General features: G+C 29.4%; 1 protein-coding gene and 1 long non-coding RNA gene across 7 annotated transcripts in view; one reads left to right on the top strand and one right to left on the bottom strand.

The window, feature by feature from the left end:
- The window catches only part of LOC129908149 (protein furry), a 52,420-nt gene that overhangs the window by 11,743 nt on the left and 18,138 nt on the right, over positions 1 to 22,539 (bottom strand). For all 6 annotated transcript variants that reach the window (XM_055984473.1, XM_055984471.1, XM_055984470.1 and 3 more), the window contains 12 exons: positions 21,676 to 21,830; positions 21,381 to 21,541; positions 14,769 to 14,888; positions 14,567 to 14,700; positions 14,292 to 14,390; positions 3,691 to 3,825; positions 3,338 to 3,506; positions 3,046 to 3,148; positions 2,696 to 2,831; positions 2,470 to 2,612; positions 2,177 to 2,342; positions 1,976 to 2,099 (listed from right to left, as the gene is read on the bottom strand). In XM_055984473.1, coding sequence (XP_055840448.1) covers positions 1,976 to 2,099; positions 2,177 to 2,342; positions 2,470 to 2,612; positions 2,696 to 2,831; positions 3,046 to 3,148; positions 3,338 to 3,506; positions 3,691 to 3,825; positions 14,292 to 14,390; positions 14,567 to 14,700; positions 14,769 to 14,888; positions 21,381 to 21,541; positions 21,676 to 21,830 — 1,645 coding nt within the window. The remainder of the gene's footprint in view (positions 1 to 1,975; positions 2,100 to 2,176; positions 2,343 to 2,469; positions 2,613 to 2,695; positions 2,832 to 3,045; positions 3,149 to 3,337; positions 3,507 to 3,690; positions 3,826 to 14,291; positions 14,391 to 14,566; positions 14,701 to 14,768; positions 14,889 to 21,380; positions 21,542 to 21,675; positions 21,831 to 22,539) is intronic.
- Positions 16,090 to 16,543, top strand: LOC129908151 (uncharacterized). Its single transcript, XR_008771227.1, has 3 exons — positions 16,090 to 16,240; positions 16,297 to 16,375; positions 16,498 to 16,543. It is a non-coding gene; the product is annotated as an uncharacterized LOC129908151 (long non-coding RNA).

Below are 22,539 nucleotides of genomic sequence, written 5' to 3' on the forward strand. Positions count from 1 at the left end.
GGGATTCAGTTGATTGGGTTGTTAACATTTGGATCATCCATATCACAATCATAGCATAACACATGATTTTTTTTTCTGAGTTTCTGAGGAAGAGAAGTGGAAAAGAGGATATCTTCAAGGATAGGTGCCGGATTAACCACTTTTTTTTTTTTACTTTTTGACAAATACCTCGGCTTGACAGTTAAAAGATCTACAGAAAATGATCCAAATTTAGTATTTATGAAAATTGGTTAAGAAAAAATATTTTAAAGATTTTAACCGGGAAATTCAAGCATTAGGGTTAATATATTGAAAACAATAATATTAGATTAACCATCAAGCAAGGCTTTTTTGTGTTGAGTTGAAATCGTAAAAAAAATTTCTCAACCAATTTTCAACTGATTTTCATAAAATATTGGATTTTGAAATAAAAATTCTTTAATGTATTAATTAAAAATAAAATAAAATGTTTCTAGTACATAATGGTTTAAGTATTTTCTCATTTGAAATAATTATATGTTTACTTATGAGGCCATTTTTTTTTTAGATATAGCCTTAATGTAAATGTTTCTATATTAAACATTCTTTTCAAAAAGGTATACACCATTTTTCTAGGACTAGGGGTTAAGTCAGGACACGCATGTCTTTTTCTTGCATTCTTTTACTCTAAGGCTATATCTAAAAAAAATGGCTTCATACGTCAACATGTACCTATTTCAAATAAGAAAAAACTTTAACCGTGTTGGGGCGCCATCTAGCGTCAAAATAAAAATGTGAAAAAATTAGGGGATTTTTTTTTTACTATTTAGAAACAGTTTTTCCAATAAGGAACTTGATTCCCGAAACATTGTTAAATAGTTCTGAATGTCTTTTTTTTTTAATAGGTAAACACAACAAAAAATCGATTGAAAATTTACGAAATATTTAATATCTCCGTTGTTGAGAAAGATATTTCAAAAATGTTTTCACCATAAGTTTTTTAGGACATGTTGTAATGTGAAAACAAAAATTATTAAAAAATTATAAAACATCTCATTAATGGCATGAAATGAAAATATTCGCAAACATCTTGAAAAATGTATCATAGCATTGAAACACAAGAATGGAATGAAATGTGTTAGAGATATGTGCATACATATAAATTAAAAGAAAATCAAATAAATGTTTTTTGACACATTTTTTAATATCTTAATAATTTTTGAGGTTATGTATGTAACTAAAAGTTGTAGATCATTTTTAAATCATATACAACTTCCACATATAACTTTCGATAAGACGTCCCATTTTTTACACCCGTACTCTTTCTTTCTCACCCACCCGCACCCCACTTTTGGCCATTTGATGCGGTTCAATCTGGAGGACCTACATCATTAAATTTTCTACTCAGCCCAGAGACAGGTTTTATGTTAAGTTGAATCAAGTTTCTGTTCACTCCTAAGACCAAAAATTGCTGGTTTCAAAACAAGCAAACACTTGTCCTACTAATTTATGTTGTATGCTATTTGGAACTTAATATCTATTCATTTTATCTCCTGAATATTATACTAAAATATTATACCAGACCAATCCTAAGTCGGTAATTTTCTTAACTTTAAGAATTTTTGTAAAAAAAAGAAAAAAACACTTTAATTTTTGTTATTGTATTCATTCATTCAATCACCATCAAAGCAGACGTTACCAAAAATCGCTGGTGTCAACGAGTAAAGTTTTGGCGGGTTCAAAAAAAAGACTTATATACCAATTGCGAGCGTTACCGAGCAAACAGTTTTTTTCAGAAGGAATTGAGTGTTAATCAACGCAGAAATTCACTTTCTGCAACATATTCAAAATCTTCTGATATCCTCTTAAAAATAGCGCTATAAACACATTTTTATAAAATTGTATAAAGTTATGTTTTTCATAAGAAATTCAATTACTTATTGCAGAATCTCTTCAAAAAACGACTTTAGAAGCTCATACTAAATAAAACATTCATGCAGTTCAAAAATAAACTTACCTGTAAAATTATTACTTATAACCGGCAACGAAGGACCAGATAGTCCAAGTTCCAACTTTGAAGTTTCACTATTTAATAAAATTCTAGCAACTGTCAAATGGTCATTATGTTCTGCCAATACAATCTATTACAAAAAAAAAAAAAATAAATAAATAAACCCCCACGATTAAAAATAAAAAAAAAAAACCCTAAACCTCTTACCAAAAGATTTATACACAATTGTTTGCAATGTTCCCTCACAATAACCCGATTATGATCCAAACCCAAAAATAAAATATGCAACATTAGAGGCAAATGAAGTGTCCAATCCACGCCTGGAATTCCATCAACCACAATGTCAGCTAACAACATAACAGCCACGTTACATCTATATATTATGAATGTATATTGAAAAAAGCAAAAGACCAAAAATAGACGTATTGAATGAATATTCCATAAAGACTCATTAGCTATGGTGCAGAAAATTTTCCACTGACGATGGATGATGCACTTACCGATGGAAACCACTTATCGGCAAGCTGACGTCTGGCAGGAATTGGGTAAGTGGTGCAAAATAACCACCATATTCTGGCATTGGTAGTGGATGGGGTGGTGCAGGTTGTTCCGAACGTAGTTCAACATTTTCCTCTTGTCGCAACTGTAATAATATGGTTTTTTGTTGTCAGTTTTCATGCAAAAAAGGGTTGAAGGTGGGTTGTTCTGGTTTGTGGAATATTTTACCTCTGGATCGTTGATGAGAATATCTTCTGGACGTGGCATTATAGAAGGGCCAGATGCAGCACGTATTTTATCTGCACCCCTGGGGGGACGACTCGTCTGACTGAATACTCGAATTCCACTGTCTGACTTACAAGTTCTAAAGAAAAATGTTGGTTGCAAATAAATGAACAAGGTTCAAGTTTATTCAACTTTAATTGTGTTTTTGAATTTAATTCAAGGCCAATTAGCCGGTGTAGCTTGAAGGTGTTTTTTTCATGGCCAATTAAGGACACTTAGATAAACTTTTGATAATTGATTTATTTTCCAACTAAAACGTGGATTCGGAAGAAAAATGAATCTAATTGACTTACCCTGTTTTAATGGGATCTTCACCGCTATGACGTTTAGTATGAATAGTTCCTTTTTCCACAGTTAGATCTTGAATTCTTGAGTCATTTATTCCTGCTGCTTGTCCTTTTGAATCATAACAAAGAAGAACAAAGCATTTTCAATAAATTTAAAAGTTTTGAACAAATTTTTCAAAAACATTTTTTTTTTTTTAAATAACAAAATCCAATAAAATAGCCCTCAAACATTATTATATAGGAAGCTACATATTTTTGCAAAAATTAATTACAACATTGAAAATTAATCAGAATTTACCATCTGAATGACTTGAGGCTTTTCGCATGCTCGTTAGTCGATAAAATGGTGGTGTTTCCGTTCGCTCAATCAAACAATTAAGAGTTTCCACAGTTTGAAGTTCAGCCATTAATTCATCCAACAATCTATCGGCACAAGTTCTAGCTAGATATAGTGCTACTCGTTTTGCCTAGAAGCGTACAATATTATTTAATGAGAATAATTATAATTTAACTTTGGATTAATGAGCGGAGAGAGAGCAAAGCAAATTCAGTTCATTATAAATGTGTGTCTTGATTTATATTCATTTTAATTTCTTCTTGTTCAGTTTTTTCCTTTTTTGTTTTATGAGAAATTATTGGTTAAGTACTTACATATGGAAGAAGTTCAGTTGGTGCCATTCCAGACATAATAACCAAATATCGTAGAATGACTTTTAGATTATTTGGCCAAAATTGGCAAAGAGTTCCCCATAATTCTTCTATGTCTCGAGGATGTAAGTCTGAAAACTGAAAAAGAAAAAATTTAAATCAATTAGATCTTAAAAAAAAATATTCAGTAACAAAAATGATTTCAAATTGTTTATGGTTTCGTTGATATAGTTAATCGAATGGAAAAAAATTTGTTAATCAACTATATAGGTAAGCCATTTTGAATATAATAACAAAAAGGTTATAAATCCAATTAGTATGTATTTTAAAAGCCAGATTTTTAGTCATTAACTCATGACTGAGGGTTTAAGTGGAAAAAGTTAATCCTAAAAAAATATATTTTAATATTAAAATAGTATGCCAAAGTCTACGTCTCAGGCGGAAACCATGGGTTCCTCTACTAGGTAATTTTAAGGTTACTTTTTCGTTTTCAGATTATAACGACTTTGTTAAAGTTAAAGATTCGTTAAAAATTTAACTCGATATAAAAATGAGACATGACATTACGACAATGGAGAATGCTATACCGTTTACCTACTAAAGCGATTTTCTGCAAACTTAGTGGATGTAAATTATGAGCCATTCCCTAGAGGAGAAATAGAAAGTTTTCGTTTTGGTTTTATTTTTTCAAAAACGGCTCTAACAAATTTGGATCAAAATTTCCAATTTCCGTTCCGATTTCAAGCAAAAAATTTTCAACAGAAAATTTAAAGTAATCATAATGTTAAATCTTGCAGAATTTTCAAAAAAATAAATTTTTGAATTTTTATAAAATATTTCAATGTCTTGAAGATTTTTTTTTTCAAAATTTCGTTTAGAAATTAATATTTTCTTAAAAATGGCATAGTAACATTTTTTTTAGAAAAATATTGGAAAATTTTTATATAGGTATACAAAATTATTTTTTACAAAAACATCAAAATGGTTTTGACTACTAATTGAAGTATGCCATTTAATTCTTGTATGACAAAGATTTTAAAAGATTTAAAAAATCCTTACAGAATCCTTACATACATAATTTAATTATTAAAGAATTTGAAAAAAAAAAAATAAAATTCACTGTTTTTGCTCTTGTAGTACAAAGTAAACTATTAGATTATAAGAAAATATGTATAAGGGAAGAGCCAACATAACAAACACGATTTGTTTTAGCTTGTGTTTTTTGGAAAAAATAAAAATGCGGTTGTATTGAAATTGCTTTCAAAATTTAATCAAAACCATTTCGAGAAAATTGCAATAGCTCAAAAATTTTGTATATGGGAGATACCTATAAGAATATAATGTATATGAAAAATAAACATAAAAAAACTTTGATAAAAATCATATGTATGTACGAAATTGATTTTCAAAAAAAAAAAATAACAATTTAAAATTTTTTATAAAAATCCAAAAATTTTTTTTTTTGGAAAACTCAAACTCAAGAAAGTCAAAAATTCAGAAAATAAAAAAAATTAATGTTCAAAAATATTTTTTTTTTTGTCTTAAAAATAAGTTATTATTTGTCAAAGCACACAGTTTTTTAAAATCGTTGAAGCCGTTTGCCGTTTAGTTTTGGACCTTCAAATTAGTTTTCGATTCCCCCAAAAACACTAAACTACCAACTTTAAACAAAGTGCTTGAGTTTGATTTAGTTCGAGAAAGACAGAAACACACATAGCCAGACAGACTACTTCACTCCATCTTTTTTGAATTTCTCCATGTCTCTTTGACTAGGTGGTACTGCCCTTTTGAAGTCAGTGTTTTGACTATTTCCATGCAAAGTTCGCTAATAAAGGCAATCTTAAGTATATTTTGTCTTGAAGTACGCAAATTTGATTCATCAAATATGCAATTTTTTTCGTTTTATCTTTTTTCATTTAGTCGTTAAATGAGTTGATGTTATATTATTTTCTGGACACATAATCATATATTTTGTTTGAGATAAAATATTATATTTTTATAAATTAATTTAATATTCAATTTTTGCCTAAATCTTCTGCATTTTAATATTCAACTGTCTTGGCCTACCACTGCGCATTCGAATTCAATGAAATGAAATTACATTGTCATTTGATACTCAGAAAGCACACCTTAAATTATACATAAGTTGAATATATGTACTAAGACAAAGGACAAAGTAACATTGCTCTTTCATCGTTGAAATTTCTGTTAATTTCAAGGTGTACCATGGATACACGGAACACCTGCTGGCTTTGTTAAAATTTCTCCATAAATTGCAGCACATAATTTGCGTTCCAAAACCGATTGTGTCCTATTTTACCCTTAATTAAATTCCATTTGATTGTGGGTGCTTTTGTTTGCATTATTTGACATTTATGATATTCTAAGGACGACGACGACGACGATGGTGTTTGGTAGCAACAAAAGCCAATTAGAAATGCTTCTTCTTATAATGCTGTTTGGTAATAATATCTGGTTGAAAATTATTAGTTGGTGCACAGAAAAATGTCAAATATCTTTACTCGTTTTATGGGAATATGTCTGTTGTAACTTTTTTTTGCATAGTTCAGATTGAAAAACAAATTTCGAAGAATATTTAATATATAGAGATTTTCAATAGTTGACTAATTTTAGTTTTTAAAAAGATATGGAATAAAATAAATATATTGTTATAATGGCGATTCGTTCTTTGAAATATTTAATAAAATTCTTTTATATACCATATTTTGTAAGCAGTAAGTTAATTTCAAGCGAAATTGTTAATATCATGTTCAAGAAAAATAAATTGAACTGAATTTTTTTTTTTTGAAATAATACATAAGACGCTTACGAACTTTATTAAAATGCAGCCTTTGGGACAGGAGTCGTGGTTCGTGAATTAAATACGAAAATAAATTTGTTTTACCATGGTGAGAAAATGTGGGATTATTGTTAAATAATAATATTTAAATTTAGCGATAAGGTAACCATTAGAATTGGAACCATAACAGTATCAGCCCTATACTGCTATTCATGGGGGGGAATCCAAACTCACGTCGGTAATATCGGTAATGTTGTTCAGTATTCCACTAATCACATGAATGAACTGGCTCCATACATTTGCAATCCGCATAAAAAATGTTGTGGACCTGTCACTTTTGGTTGTAAAAATAAATTCACCATCGTTAAAATTAAGCAAAATGCCACTTTTCATAAATTTTTAATTATTTTTTAACATTTTATCGGCTGTTTTTATTTTTTCTATGCAAATAAACACAAACAAAATTTTTTTTTTTCCTTTCAATTTACTTCGTCGCCATTTTTTTTTTTTAATTTGACGTTAACCTGGAAGTCAAATTGAGGGATGATAATGCAGTTTACCCGATGGATAGCAGAATGGCAAGGTAGAGTTTAAGTGAACCGAATGTGTGAATCGGATCTGAGATTCACGGGAACAGCAGAATAGGGCTGTATATGTCAAGATATCAGTTAAAATCTATTTTGATTAATTTGTTGCAAAATTCTGTTTAAAACAATTTTTGTTGAAAATTTGAATTAATCATGCCTATTACCGAGGACGCAGATGCACTGCGGCGGGAGTGAGAGTCACTTTCACAAGATTTTGTATTACCGAAGCCGCCGCCGCCGGTGCGGAAGTGATAGAATGACATTTGGCTATGTAAGTGTCAACAATGACATATGTCGGTAAGCAGTTTAGTGTGTTTTCGAGGATCGATAATATAGTTCATCTCGGAGAGTTCACAGATTGAAATTTGATTCAGTTGCGGATCGAGTAGATTCCCGGGGACTGAGTCACTGCGTCTTCTGTAATAGGCATGAATATTTTAGTCTCAAGCAAAATCTGGGGTCGAACTACGGCAAACGTTCGTTAACGTTTTGAATATTGCTCTCTCTCTCTCTATTTAATCAAAAGAAAATGATAGAGACATACAGCGTCAATACGTTAACGTACGTATGGGTTCACAAGTAGCATAAAGTAGTATAATTTCGGTATGACACTTCTTTATTGATACTTTATTTACTATTAAATTGGTATGCAATTTTTTAATCAATCTTTATTCTTTATTAACTAGATATCTTTTTTTTTTAATTTCTTTAATACTTTTTCGGGAGACGGACAGAATTCATAAAACCCAGAATCACAAATAAAAAATCATGAAAGCCCAAGATCCAGAAAAAATGTATACGCAAATTTCTAATTTTATATAATTTTGCGGGATTTCGATTTCGAAAAATAATGAGTTTCTGGGTTTTCGGGATTTTGGGTTTTCGAAATTTTGGATTCTCGAGGTTCTGGGGTTGTCAGGATTTGAGGTTTTCGGGATTTTGTGTTAATGGGATTTCGGTTTTCGAGATTTTGAATCGAATCCTACTTTGTCACTTCATTAAAAAGGTATTATTCATTCTTGCATTTGTTTTTGAATGACCTCGTTCAAGGCCAGGTAAATAATAAAATTTTGTTAACAATCAATGAACTCTATTAAAAAATTTGTCTTTCCTATGTATTACTAATAAATCAATTCTATATACATTTATTCCTTGCAAAAGGGTGTTTTTTTTAGGTGTAGACAAAATGTGCGTTTATTGTATTTTATTTAGCAATCAGCATCAAAAAATAACCCGGCAGCGGCAGCATGTGTGTTATATTCCATAAACAATTATGTTGACAGATGAAGTCTAAAAAACCTTAGTGCTTTGGATATTCTGGATGAACACATAATCCCAACCGACAACGAGGAAGTAGTTTACTTTTACGCCGATACGCAATCGGCCTACTACCGCGGCTAAATGCCATACCACCCAACCCACCATTATCAATACCACAACTGGACAACCGGGACGGAACACCCCGAGGATAACCTAGTCAGCAGACTTGTAAAATTAAGCCTATTCATGTACTATATTTATATATATTTTATCTTTTATCCATTGTATAAGGTTAGGCCCCATATGTGCCAACAAATTTTATATCAATCAATGTATCTTATTAGAAATAAGTTAAGCTTAAGTCAATTGTATATAGTATGTTCAATAAAACAAAATTGAATTGAAATTGAATGAAGTCTAAAAAAAAACACTCTTTAACCCAAAATAGTTTCAATGCGTATATTTTAACATCTTCCAATCATGAAAATTTCATGCATTTATCACAAATTGCAAAATTTACTTTGTTTTGAATGCTTAGTAAAAGGCTCACTGAAACAAAATTTAATTGAGGTACATTTTTCATTTCCAAAACAAAATTTATTAGAGTAGATTTTTCAAATAAAATTTTGGTTTTCAATATTTATAAAAAAAAAAAAGTCCATTCCTTGAAAAATTATTTTCAGCATCGTTACCATTTTCTGGAAACATACTGTTTTTTAGAAACTTTTAAGTAGAATTCAGTCAAAAATAATATTCAAATAACAAATATCCTTAAACACCATTCTTTCTGTCTTCTAACTACACTCCTGCTCCTGCATATTTGTTTTACAAAAAAGTCCTATTATTACTTTATCTCAGAGTATCGTGGTTATTTTATCAAATAAGACAGGAGTGAGCTTAAATTGAAGGTATAGAATAAAAAGTTTGTGGGGAAGATTTGGAGATGCTGAAGAACCCGCGAACCTTTTAGAGATGAGTCATAAATTTTCATGGAGTAAAATCAGCTATACAACACGTACGGAGTTAGTGAGCTCTCCTAGACTTACTTTTAGTACCCAAATATACTTGACTGATATCCTCACAGCATGCGGTTCCAATCACCCCCAGATTTGGTCCACAGTTCAGTCTGATGCACGATAATGCGTTCAAGATTAAAATATGCCACCTTTAAATTGACCACACAGATATTCGGATTTAAATTCAATAGAACATGTCTAGGAAATGTTGAAAAAATGCATTTGCGACCGAAATCCACCTCCAAGCATTCTTTATCAACAGAAAACTGCAGTGAAAGAAAAGTTACAATAAAACCTATAAAGTTAATTCGTGGAATGAACAGACGACTCCAAATTATCATTATGCGCAAGAGGAGACAATGCCAAGTATTGAATAAAATTTTATTGGAAAGAACTGTCACGTGCTTCTATTTATTTAAATTTTTTTTCTTACAAAAACAAATTTTCAGACCTTGAATTGCTAAATTTGGTTTATCATTTTTTTTTTGGTTGATAATACTGCTGCAGTTTAGCATTTTTCTGACTTGCTAAACAATAAGCAAACATAAAAAATATAACAAATAATTTTAAAGCCATTTTAAAATATGACGCAGGGGTATAACTAAAGAAGAAAAAAGTGTGCGTTAATTTTGAGCAGGAGTTTAATTTCTCAGAATAATATTCAAAAATCTTTTCAGATAGATTTTTCAGTTGAAAATGTTGCAAAATTTATGAATAGGAATAATTAATGTGTGAAACTACGAAATATACAAAATTAAAAAAAAAAAAAAACAAGTATTCGTTCTAGTAAACCAATTTAGGTTATTATTTTTTTTTTTTGCTTGTAGTTGTTTTGGGAATGTTACTTGCATTACTGAAAATAAACTAGAGCTCAAACAAATTTACAGCTTCCATTTAAATTTGTATATTTTATGCTTACATTAATTTTAGAAGTACCTACGTATGTTTTTATTTTGTTTTTCTTTCTGTTTCACAAAAATATTTCTATTTATACCTACGCACGGCTTGGATAAGATTTTATACATTCCGTATTTATAATGTTAATACATAGGGAATTATATGGACACGGGTGACACTTGTATAGTTAATTTATTGTTTTGTTAATTTAATCAATTGGTAAAAAAAAATATGTCAACTTGATTTTTTAAAATTTATGGTAGATATTTACGACTGTTACGGGTGGTACAAAAAAAAAAGGAATTGATTTTGAGGCAGGGTACCTATGTAGTTGCTTACAAAATCTCTGCTTATTTATAACAATTTTTTTATAATTTTAAAAGTGATTATCTTTATATAAAAAATGTCACGGGTGGAACAACTGTTAGTCACATAAAGACAAGTGCGAATTGTTTTGGCTGACTTTCAGGAGACAGACAAAGTTGCTTTCATTATATTGAAGGTAAAAGGTATGGAACTTATAAATGAATAAATTACAGCTGTGATTTCAAGGAATCATTTCGAAAAAAATCTTAGTGGCTATACACTAGGGTGTCCGTTATTTCCCAAAGTGATTTTTTCGGGGGAGACACCCCCTAGATCGAAAGTTTAAGGCCTAAATAAGGGGAATTTAGCAAAAAAAAAAATGGGAAATTTTTAACTCATACATAAAATTTTTTTTCTCTCGAGTTAAATCATCTTTTTTTTCAAATGTTTGATAATTCTGGTTGGAAAACAGTTACTTTAAAAGATCACATTCAAAATTTCCCGTTAAAAATTTTTTTTATATTTTATTTCGGTTTTTGAAATTATTAGCTGTTTTCGTAGTTTTTGCTTTTACGTTTTATTTTTTTATTCTTAAAGTACACCTCCTATCACACAATTTTTGATGCAGTTTTATTGGTTTTTAAATATTTTCAAATATTGCATTCAAAAATGTGTGTATAAATCAAAAAATTTGATTTTTTAAATTTTTATTTGAAATTTTTGAAAAATTATTTTACTGGAAAATTTTGAATGTGATCTTTTAAAGTAACTGTTTTCCAACCAGAATTATCAAACATTTTACAAAAAGATGATTTAACTCGAGAGAAAAAAAATTTTATGTATGAGTTAAAAATTTCCCATACAAATTTGTATAGGGAAAGTATGACCCTAGAGGCACGGGTTAATGACCTGCGTAATTCCCCTTATTTAGGCCCTAAACTTTCTAAACTTTCGATTCAGGGGTGTCTCCCCCGAAAACATCACTTTGGGAAATAACGGACACCCTACTATACACTAACATAAATCGCAAAAAAAATCTGTATTTTTTTTTTTAATTTTTGAAAAACAGTTTTTAAACTATATAAAATGAATCAATTAAAAAATTCTCTGAAATCTTTTCAATTGATTTCTTATTTTAAACAAAAAATAACTAAACTAGCTATTTACTATTCGTGAACATTTAAACAAAATGATTTAAAAAATTCAATTTTTTTTCAAATTAAAAACACCTCAAACAGCTCGGACTTCTTCTTGATTCCATGCAAATAATTTTATACTAATGAAACCGCAAAATTTAGATATTCTCAAAAAATGTTCTATAAAATAATTCCTATGGGTAGTTTACTCTGGATTCTAGACAGCAATTAAATATGTAATTTCCAAACTGTCGTATTCATATATGTATTGTATATATGTATGTAAATCTAAATTAAATTATTTCAAAGAATCATGTCTTAAAATACTTTTTGCACCATAAATCCAAATTTTCTGGCTAGCATTTTTTACTTAAAGTTTAAACTGTAAATTCTCCATCACCACATCTACAATTTTCAGTATTCTGAAAAAAAAAAACTTATAAAATTATCCTTAATGCAAGCCCTACAATCCTTATAAATATTTTAATTTTTGTTTTACTTTATACAAAATCGAGATATGTGCGAATTAAGAGAACGTACGAGTAGCTACATATTTTGTAATGTTAGTGAAATTACTAACATTTAATTTCCACTTAATTTCACCTACATTGCTACTAAATGCTTCGTGATATAGAAAATTTCTTGCGAAATTCTAAATTTTTCGTGTTAAATTAGTATAAAATTATGCGCATGAAGTCAAGAAAAAGTCCAAGGTTGTACGAGCTGTTTGAAGTGGTGTTGTTAATTTGATAAAATCTGAATTTGTTGAAATTTTCACGCATGGTAAAAAGTTTTCAATTGTAAAGATTTCAGAGATTTTTGTATCGATGCAAAAACTGCTTTTTATCATTAAAAAAAAAACACGGTTTTTCGCGATTTATTTGGGCTCTAGGAAAGCAGATGGCGCTTTAGCTTAACAGGCCCGCAAAAGAACTGTAGGGCCTCGACCGAGCTCTAAGAGCCTTGAATAGAGCTCTAGGTCTTGTCTAAGAGCTGTGAGGCCTCAAACAAAGCTTGAACAAAATCTAGTGACATCATTTGTTTGATAAAATAACCAATGAAATAAGCCGGTTTAATTTTAATGGTTTTTATTTTTATTTCACACTACTGGCTCCATTGATTTTTTCTGTTTAAGGATGCGAATTCAACATATTATTATCCATGAAAAAAGTATAAGTTAGTTTGAACAAATTAAATATTCAAATTTTTCTCAACTTTGTACTGTTTCAATGTTTGAACTTAATTTTTTTTTTATTTTATTCATTGAATATGAAGAGTTACATACAAACAAAATGAGTAAATGATCAAATTAGGAAGATAATTTCATCCTTTTACTATGTTATTAATCACAAGCCCAAAACAGCATAATTCGTCATTATTTTTTTTAAGAAGTCTAATTTATTTTAGTTTAATTTTTTTTACTAGGTAAATAAATAAATCAGTTCCTAATAAACTTGATTATTAATAAAAATAAGATTTTTTTAAATTTATTTCTATTTTTAACATTTAAAAAATCCAATTATATGAAAACATGTTTTGTTTTACTTTTTTTGAGAATTGTTATAATATTAATTGCATTTTAAAATTTGACATTTTATTAATGTGAAATGCAACACCCTAATTCGCTAACATTTAGCTATATTTTTAAAAACTTAAAAAAGTAAAGTAAACATCTCGAAACATGAAAAAATGGACTTATACCGCTTTCAAATACAACCGCAATTATATTGATTTAAAAAATGAAAATTCAATTTAAACATGCATTTCGGCTTCCACGCCGTGTTAAAAAATAGAAGTTGGTAATAAAACATAGATACTTCTAAACTTAGAATTGGCTTAGAGGTAGTTCACCTTTAACTAATTGGTTTTTAAAATCATAGCACTTTTTAAATTTGGAAGTGAAATGAATGTTTTATTTTTGTTTAAATAAGGCTTTCTCTAAATCCGGAGCCAATGAGTACAAATTATGAACTTATTCATGTTTTATTCCAGCAATCTTTATTTAAAATACTTTATTGATACTATTTTATAAAATAAATTCGAAATTATTTGTTTTATTCATCGCTCAATACGATCTTTTCTTTTTTTTGCAAATCAGAACTCATGTTTTTTTTTTTAATTTCGAAATGGCAACACTGGTCTGTATGTTCCCTCATGGCTTCTTAACTACTAATCACCATTTAACGAATTAAGTATTGTTTGAATGGTTTTTCTTGTCTACTGATTGAAGGACATGCAAAGATTTCTTATATGGCGCCCTCTAGAGGCAAAATTCATTAATGGTTTTTTTTTTTAATTCTTGTCATGGCTAAAACCATACGAAGCTGGTTTTGTACGACACTCATCGATCGTACAAAAAAAGTGGTTAGATAGGTTATGTTTTTCCGATTAATCGTAAATCAATATTCCAAATTTAGTTGTTTTACACAAACAAATTAAAATTTCATGCAAAAATTATTATTTTGATATTTCGAAACGAATGCAATCCATTTCCGCAACTAAAAGGGAATAACAGAAATGCAAAAACCATATTGTTCCGGCCAGTTGAGATTGAACCAATAATAATTCACCTCTAAGAAAAATAAAGGGTTTAAGGACTTACCTTTGCGGTAATGTAAAAAAGATTATTCAATATCATCTCTGTAGCCTCTGTTGAGCCAGTACCTTCTCGTCGCCCACGTGTTCCAGAATCTGGGAAATACTGAAAAAAGAAACACAAAAAAAAAAAAATAACGTAAAGCAACAAAAAATCATACGAACGAGGAGGAAAAATATAGAACAAAAAAAAAAGTCATCTTTTGAAAAAAGAAACAATTTGCACACCACATCAAAAACGGTTTATGCAAACATTTCCACAAAAGAATAAGGATAACGTACCATGATGTATGATAAGGGCGTTGCGGGTGGAACTGTTGTTGCTACTAATTCCATATTTTGTAACCAGGGCAACAGACATTGCAACAGCAGAGCCCGTACTTCTTCTCGTGCCGTTTGGAAACGATGAGTTATTTCTGTGAATGGAAAAATAAATAATATGTAAATAGAATTTTTTTTTTTTTCGTTTTTATTTTGTACTTACCAGAAAACATAGACATGGTCAACTCGGGTCGTAGCTGGGCCATTTGTTTGGAGAGGAAACGTTGTGAACGGCAATATGCATTGCTAAGCAAAATATCAAGAGTTCCTGCTTTTTCATCTTCTGAAAAAAATAAAAATTAAGATTAGTGAAGTTTAATTCTATTTGGTTAGTTTGATCGTGTTTTTAAAACTCACTTAGGCCCAATTTATTCACTCTCCATTATTTTTAAAGGCTCCATTAAAAATTATAAAACTGTAAAATCGCATACAAATTTTAAAATTTCCCTTTTTTAATGGCGACTTTAAATTTAATGGAGTGTGAATAAATTGGACCTTAGTGAGAAAGGCAAGAATTAACAACAATTATTTGGAAACCTTGCTTTTTTAGCTTGAAACGCAGAAGAAACTATGCGGGGTTGGTTAACGAGTAAGATTTAAAAAGGGTAGATGTGCGAGGGAAGAAATTTTAAACGAAGACTTCAAAGCATCTTGAACAACGCTTCACTAGACCTATTTAAAAGTCACACAATGAAACCAAAATAGAAGGCGCTTCGCCTAAAGGCCCTGAGTCTCAAAAGTCTTCAAAGGACTAATTTCTTAGCCAAAATTTGTTTAAAAAAATATTACTCATACGCCACAGTGACCGTTTAGAAAACGAAAATTAATACAAAACTTGGGAATTTTGAACTAATTGATACCATGCTTTGAAATGTAGTACTGAAATAGTTTATCCAACAAAATTAAAGGCTTAGCTTCATTTTCATCGCTCCAGGTTTAAAAAAAAAATAAATGAAGCGTTATCTTGTAAGTGAACGTTCGTATTCGTATGGAAAAAAAGTTTGATGACATTTTTTGTGATACAAGAACAAAGCTTCACAGTTTTTTTTAAAGTGTTGGTGTTTAAGGCTTGAATGGAATGGAATGAAATGAAATGAAATGGAATGGAATGGAATGGAATGGAATGGAACCTTTAAATTATTATTTAGCATTGAATAACTTTTTTTACTGATGTTGTGGCAAAGTTGGGGGCTTTTGGCAAATCATTGTTGATGAAAAATCAAACGTACATACATACCAATTTTGTTCAGCAGGTTCTTTATTTTGACTGGACTTAGTCTAAAGAAGTTAAATGTGATTTTTTTAGATTCCATATTGAATAATACGTACAATTTTGAATAATATGAAAAGATAGAAACTATAAGAATTCAGTTCATCTGTCAACTAACCGTTCACGTCTTATTTAATAGAAAAAAGTCACCCGATAATTCTACTAATTACAAATAAAATAGGATAGCTTTTTGACAGTTTTGTATTTAATTTTATTCAGTATTTTATGCTTTAAATTCTTGTCAAAAAGTTGGATTAAAACGATTTTTTGGTAAATGCCAAAGAAAAAATACATAAGTTTGCTCTTGAATTTTTGAATGGCAGTTCCGACGGCATACCCCAATTTAAAAATATGATTGCATTTTTGTGAGTGTTCAGCAAATATTTAAAATAACTTTCTCTTTGATTTTCATTTTTCTCAGCATTTATTGAGAAATCCACATATAAAGTTTTGATAGAAGCTTACAAAAGTATTTCTCTTTTCATTACCTTGGAACTTATGTAGGTATTTTAAAAGAAAATTGAGAAAAGAAGTATAAGTAGGAGTAGGTACAGACATAAAGATTTGATTTATATTTATGAAAATGTTGTTTTATTTTCATATATAAATATATCATCAAAAGACTGCCTGAATAATTCCGAAAGCAAAATTGCATTGTAAGACTGCGAATGCAAGAGGTAAATATTTTATAAAGAATGTAATTGAAAACTCTACAGACGTTGTATATTATATACAGGGTGTCCCAAAAGTTTACGTCGAAACGAAAACGGTAGATAGGGTAGGTGGTGACAGTTATCAGAAAAATAATTTTAAAAAATCGCAGCCATACATTTTGTGAGTTATTGGCATTTGAAAAAAAATCGAAAAAAATGGTCACCCTGTGACGGTTTTTCATTTGCCGTGACTACAAATCTTAATTTTTCTCATTTTTTTCTTTTGTTACGGAACCTTGAATAACCCTGCTACCAAATGCATTCAAAAATTTTAACTCAGCTGCATCAGTTTTAAAGCAAATATTACTTTTTTGCCCAACTAAGAATTAAAAAATTTTACATGACTCTAATTCAATGAACCGTAGTGTTAAAAAAATGCACTACGATGTTTCGGCAAGTTACCTTAAAAGTTGGTGTGTTCAATTCTCTTTTCAAAATGGTATAACATTGTTGAGAATATTCCATAAATAACCGATATAAAAATTATTTTCTTAAGAAATCCGACTTTTTTATTAGGTAATTTTTCCATATTTTTTAAGTTTTGTACCCTTTCGGAACCTTTCAGAATACAAAAACTCAAATAATATGGAAAAATTTCCTCAACTAGCTATTTCTTAGCAGAAATGAAAAAGCGTGTCTGTTACATTGGTACAGCTGATACAGCGGTAGCTACGCCTCTGACTCAAAGATGGAAAATTTATTTTTTTTAAGATATTGGGCGACTTTGTGTCCTTGAACACGTCTTTAACGCGTCTAGTCACGTCTCGGGCGCGTGTCGGTCGCGTCATGGAAGTGTCTCAGTCGCGTTTTGAACACGTCGCGTGTTAAACCCATCTCGGTCGCGTTTTGGACGCGTCTTGGACAAGTTTTATTATTATTTTGCATTAAATTTTGTTGTAATCAAATCAAAATCACCCAAATCTTGAGTAGGTTGAAAGTAGCCTTGAATGAACTTATAAGTTTAGCGTTAAGTTTTTAGAGGTCTTTTTGTAGAACGTAAAATTTTCTATTGAAAAAAACAAAAATATTTCCCGCATGAAGTTAGATTACCGAACTACAAAAGTCAAAAGAAACAATTCAATTTTCTTCATGTAATTTCAATGGAAACCGAAAATTGAAAATCGTCACCTCTTAATATTTTTTTTTTTTTTTTTTCATTAAAAAACATTTCTTTTAAACACCCAAACACATATAAGTACCTATGCGGCTATAATATACTAATTAAAAGGTTTTTTTTTCTTCGGAAAATAAATGTACTTCATTTTAGAAGTTGAGTCACTATGGCGTATGTGTAATTTTTTTTGTCAATTTCAATTTTGTTAATCATCATTAATACATACAAAAAACTCCTTTCCTGACAAAAAAATGAAACTGGTTGATTGTTGTTAAGCATTCATCAATCTCTTAGGCCCAATTTATTGACTCTCCATTAAACTTAAATCGCCATTAAAAAAGGGAATTTTAAAATTAAAAACCAATTTCATTTAATTCAGTCTCTTTTAAGGATTTTTTTAAAGTTTGGCATCATTAACTAATTGAGCAATAAATTTAAAAGTAGTTTTAGTTAAAACACCAAATTCGACCTTTTAAGAGGGATTTTTAGAGCTAATGGAGGTTTTAAACAGAATTTCTATTTATTCACTCTCCATTAGTGTCAAATGTCATTTCATTTATTTTTTTTATTTGAATTATTATTTTATTTGAAAAATGTCAAATGAGCTAAAGAATTATTAAAAAAACATCACAATTATGAAAAAAGTCCAGACTAGAATTTTTTGTAGGTATACACACATGCATTTATACCATAAAAAAGAACAAGATTCAAAGAAATTAATGCATTTCTTGTCTACTTCGCACAGATAATACTAGATCTACTAGATTATGTTCTCTACTTCAAAACTAATCATTTTTGAGATGCTGCATAATACATACATAACATACATAACATTGCAATTGAAGCCATGAGAGGAAGAGATATAAAGCTTACTTCTAAACCAATGACACGAGATGAATGCCGATAACACTTAAATTTAAGTTGTTAATTGACACCGATGGAAAAAATTAAAAATTTCACTTAACTCCTTCTTCTTCTCATGGTTTCAATTGTAGGTTGTAGCATTCTTTGGTTACCACTGGTATATCGTTAATCTCTTGCATTTTCTGGCGTTTTCAGCTGCAAAATACTTACGGGTCATAGTTTTTTGGTTTTTCTTCCAATTCAAATCTATTTGATTTGACAAAATTGTAGCTTTTGACAGATTATTTTTCAAACAAAATAAAAAATCCCTAGGATATTTTTAACAGAGTTTTAAATTTAAAGTTTCCATTAAAAGTAAGGACTTTAACTAAAGAAGAGTGAATTAAATTAATTTTTAATGATGTATACTTAAGGGCGACAATAGTTTAACGAGGCCGTTAACTAAAGCGATAAATTTCAAAATTTAATGGAGGCTCAATAAATTGGCCCTTAAATTATAAAATTGGTCATTCGTGTTTTTACGTATATTGATTGATAACATCCCATTGCTTACCAAGCGTATGAAAAATTCATATTAATACCCAATGATGGTTACTACTCTACTAAATCTAAAAACGTAAACAAAAACCAACGCATGTTATAGTAAATAAATTTAAGCTTTGAACCAGTTGTAAACTTTAAAGCTTTATTCCATTGCTTTTTCCAGGATTTCCATCAACTTAAATAGAACTTTTTTGCATTTCAAGACAAGTTCTGGAATAATATTCACTGGGGAAATATTATTCCCGAAAAAGTAAAAGCATAAAAAGGAAAAGCTTTCATACTAATAGGTAATGATGAAGTAGAAACTAATCCAAAAGTTATGAAAACAAAAAAATCACTTGTTGATCTAGCTAAAGAAGGATTTCAGTTTTAAACCCTCTGGAGAAAAGTTATCCTTTCGATTATTTATCTTCAAAAAGTAAATTTTTATTTGAGATTTAAAACAAAATTGCCATTGATATTAAGGCAGGGTTTAAACGGTATCTATATACGCGTGTTTATTAATAGGTAGTTTTGTATCACCCGGTGGTCGAAATTCCACCGACATAGTCAATTTCTTTCTTTTTTTTTAATTTATTGCTTTATCAAATAAAAAGTGATAGCATACAAGATGAAACATAAAACACGAAGCATGCAGCATGTAACATTCCACATACGACATGCTACACATGCATTATTCGTCCCGATTTTCCCCAGAATGTCCCGTCTTGGTTTATTTTTTGTAAATATGGTCACTGTTATTTTGCCACATCATCGCTATGGCACATATCACAACATCATGCAATATGCCTCACCCATCATGAATGCCACATGCAAAATGGAGACTTTAAATGTTATATTAAAGGAGAATGACCGTGTTAACGTGTTTATTTTTAATGAAAACGGTTTTAAAGTGTGTGCAGCTTATACTCTCTTTGTTTAACAAACCAAATCTACACTGGCTTATAAAAGCACTCTTTCCATGAATCCCACATAGTTGTCTATTTTTTATAAATTGAATAACAAAAACAACAATATAATCAGTGGCATAAAAACATAAGTCAATGACCTTACTTTCAAATGTAATTTGTTTTTTTTTTTTTTTTTGTTCTTGCCAAAAACAATACTTTGATTTTGTAATTTTAATTGTTTTGCAAAGTTTTTTCAAAGGTTATACAAGTTAAAAACGACTTTGTCAATATTTACACACAACAATGATTTTTTAACCAACAAAGGTATGCATCCTTTGTAAACCAATTAATGTTGAATAAAAATAAAAATCCTTTTTCACCTAAGTCCAGTTTTTGTTTAACTTTGAAGGGTCAATTATTTACACTTGAGCAATGTCTGTTTATTTTGTTTTAAGAAAGAAAATTTTAATTAAATGAAAATTGACTTACATAAATGTTAGTTAAGTGTTCACAAAGGTGTATGAACCTGGTACAAATATAGATAAATACAAGGCAATTTTTTTTTTTTTTTTTTGTTTGTGGGTATTTTTGTACTTTATTCTTTTTTTGAATTCCCTATTCCCCAACTGAGTAACACATGTTTCTCAATTTTTGCTATTACCCTATTTAAAGTTGCACAGTTTTAAGAACACAAAAAACGCTTCACTTACTACTTGACATACACCAAATGAGCTTTTAATGTCAATACGATAAGTTTTACTGATTGCCATTTTTGAAATATTCTTATCACTTCTTCTAAAACCTTCTTATTTCTTGGAATATATTAGTTAGTAATAAGAACGCGATTGGTATATGCTTCAAGAAACTTTTATATAATTATGAACATACACACTATGCGGTGCATGATATATCTGAACTGAAAGTAATTTAACTTTTTTAAACACATCTAACTTAACAACGTACGATAAAAACTCGAAACTAGAAAATCTTAAAACTATGTTAAATTGCAATTAAATGAAAGTAACTCCAAAGATTAAGTTTTTCATATTGCGAATCAACCTCGGTTTTAAATCATACCTACGTATATTTTTTATTGTAAAAAGAATGTTAATGAAGTTTTTAAGTTGAACTTTTTTTGTATAAAATAGTAAATTTTTTGAGTCAGGAAGGTCTTTTGAACTTAATTTAGATGAAACTTGAGTAATTGGCGTAACTTTTCGCAACACAAAGTGTGGTGAAATTTATTTAATACTAAAACAAAATCATATAGGCTTTTCATTTGTGAGAACAAGAGCAAAAACAAAAATTCAAAATAATTCACTTAATATTTTATTCTTGTTCCTGCAAACATTTCAATTATATTACAATCTTAATGACTTACCTTTTTCATTTTCAGTATGTAATGGTCCAACATTTCCGAAAAAACGTTTATCCAGTATTTGAAGTAATTGCAGAGCAGTTGAATGTATTTCAACTCGTGGACAACCCGTCATCAACAAAGTGACATTGATAACGGATGTATAATGGTCACATGGATATTCTCTGTAAAATTAGTTTAAAAAAAAAAATAAATACAAAGAATTACAATATTGTTTCGTTAAAACAAAAACATAGCTACGTTTTTAAAATTACAATTTCAAAAAAAAATATATACATACTTAAAATAATCAACTTACCTTGCACTAAATATTGATGCCAATGACAAAAAGCAAGCATCAGCTTCTCTTGGTGTTGAGGTGTAACAGCGATCAATAACCCATTCAAGCAATTGTCCCATATCAGGATTTGTTTCAAGTAATAAAACCACAGTATCGCGAGCAAGTTGATAAACCTGAAAAAAAAAACAGTTAAACAAATGAGTAAAGAAAACAGTGGTGCAATAAAAGGCAGAAACATTCAACATAAGTATTGAAGGTGCAATACTGGATGGGGATCAGATTTTAACTCCATAGGAAATCTATAAAATCTGACCTATTCTATTTTTCAAGGTTGATGAAAATGATAAATATTTAATCTGACGGTAAAATTTTTTTTCTACAATTCTTCCATAGAATTTTTTTTTCCTGTACACACTTTTTGGACCGTTTTTATTTCAATTCTTCTTTTTGAGATAAATTTCAAAAAAAAAAATGGATAGAATTTTTACATCAGAACGTCATCTGAAGAATATATGACTAAAACTTTCCAAAATTTTGCATACGTTTGTTTGAATATTCATGTCCAATTTTTTTTCTTTTTTTATAGGGAGAGTAAGTATTCGTTTCATGTAAAAAATATCGAAGTTTTAATTTATGCTTCCATTCCTCGACAAAAAGAAAACGATTTGAAGTCTTTTAAGACGTTTGATTTTTGTTCGAAATTTTAAAGTCTTATCTTTTAGTTCACATCGTTTCCATAAATAGTTGAAATATTCTTATTGAAAAAAATTTTCATACAAAAATGATACACCTTACTACACATCAAAGCACAAATTTGGTACTGAAAAGTGAGATAAGAGCTTAAGCTCATTTTTATTGCATACGACCCAATATTTCAAAATC

Source organism: Episyrphus balteatus, chromosome 2 (assembly GCF_945859705.1).
Source record: "Episyrphus balteatus chromosome 2, idEpiBalt1.1, whole genome shotgun sequence".
Classification (NCBI taxonomy): domain Eukaryota; kingdom Metazoa; phylum Arthropoda; class Insecta; order Diptera; family Syrphidae; genus Episyrphus; species Episyrphus balteatus.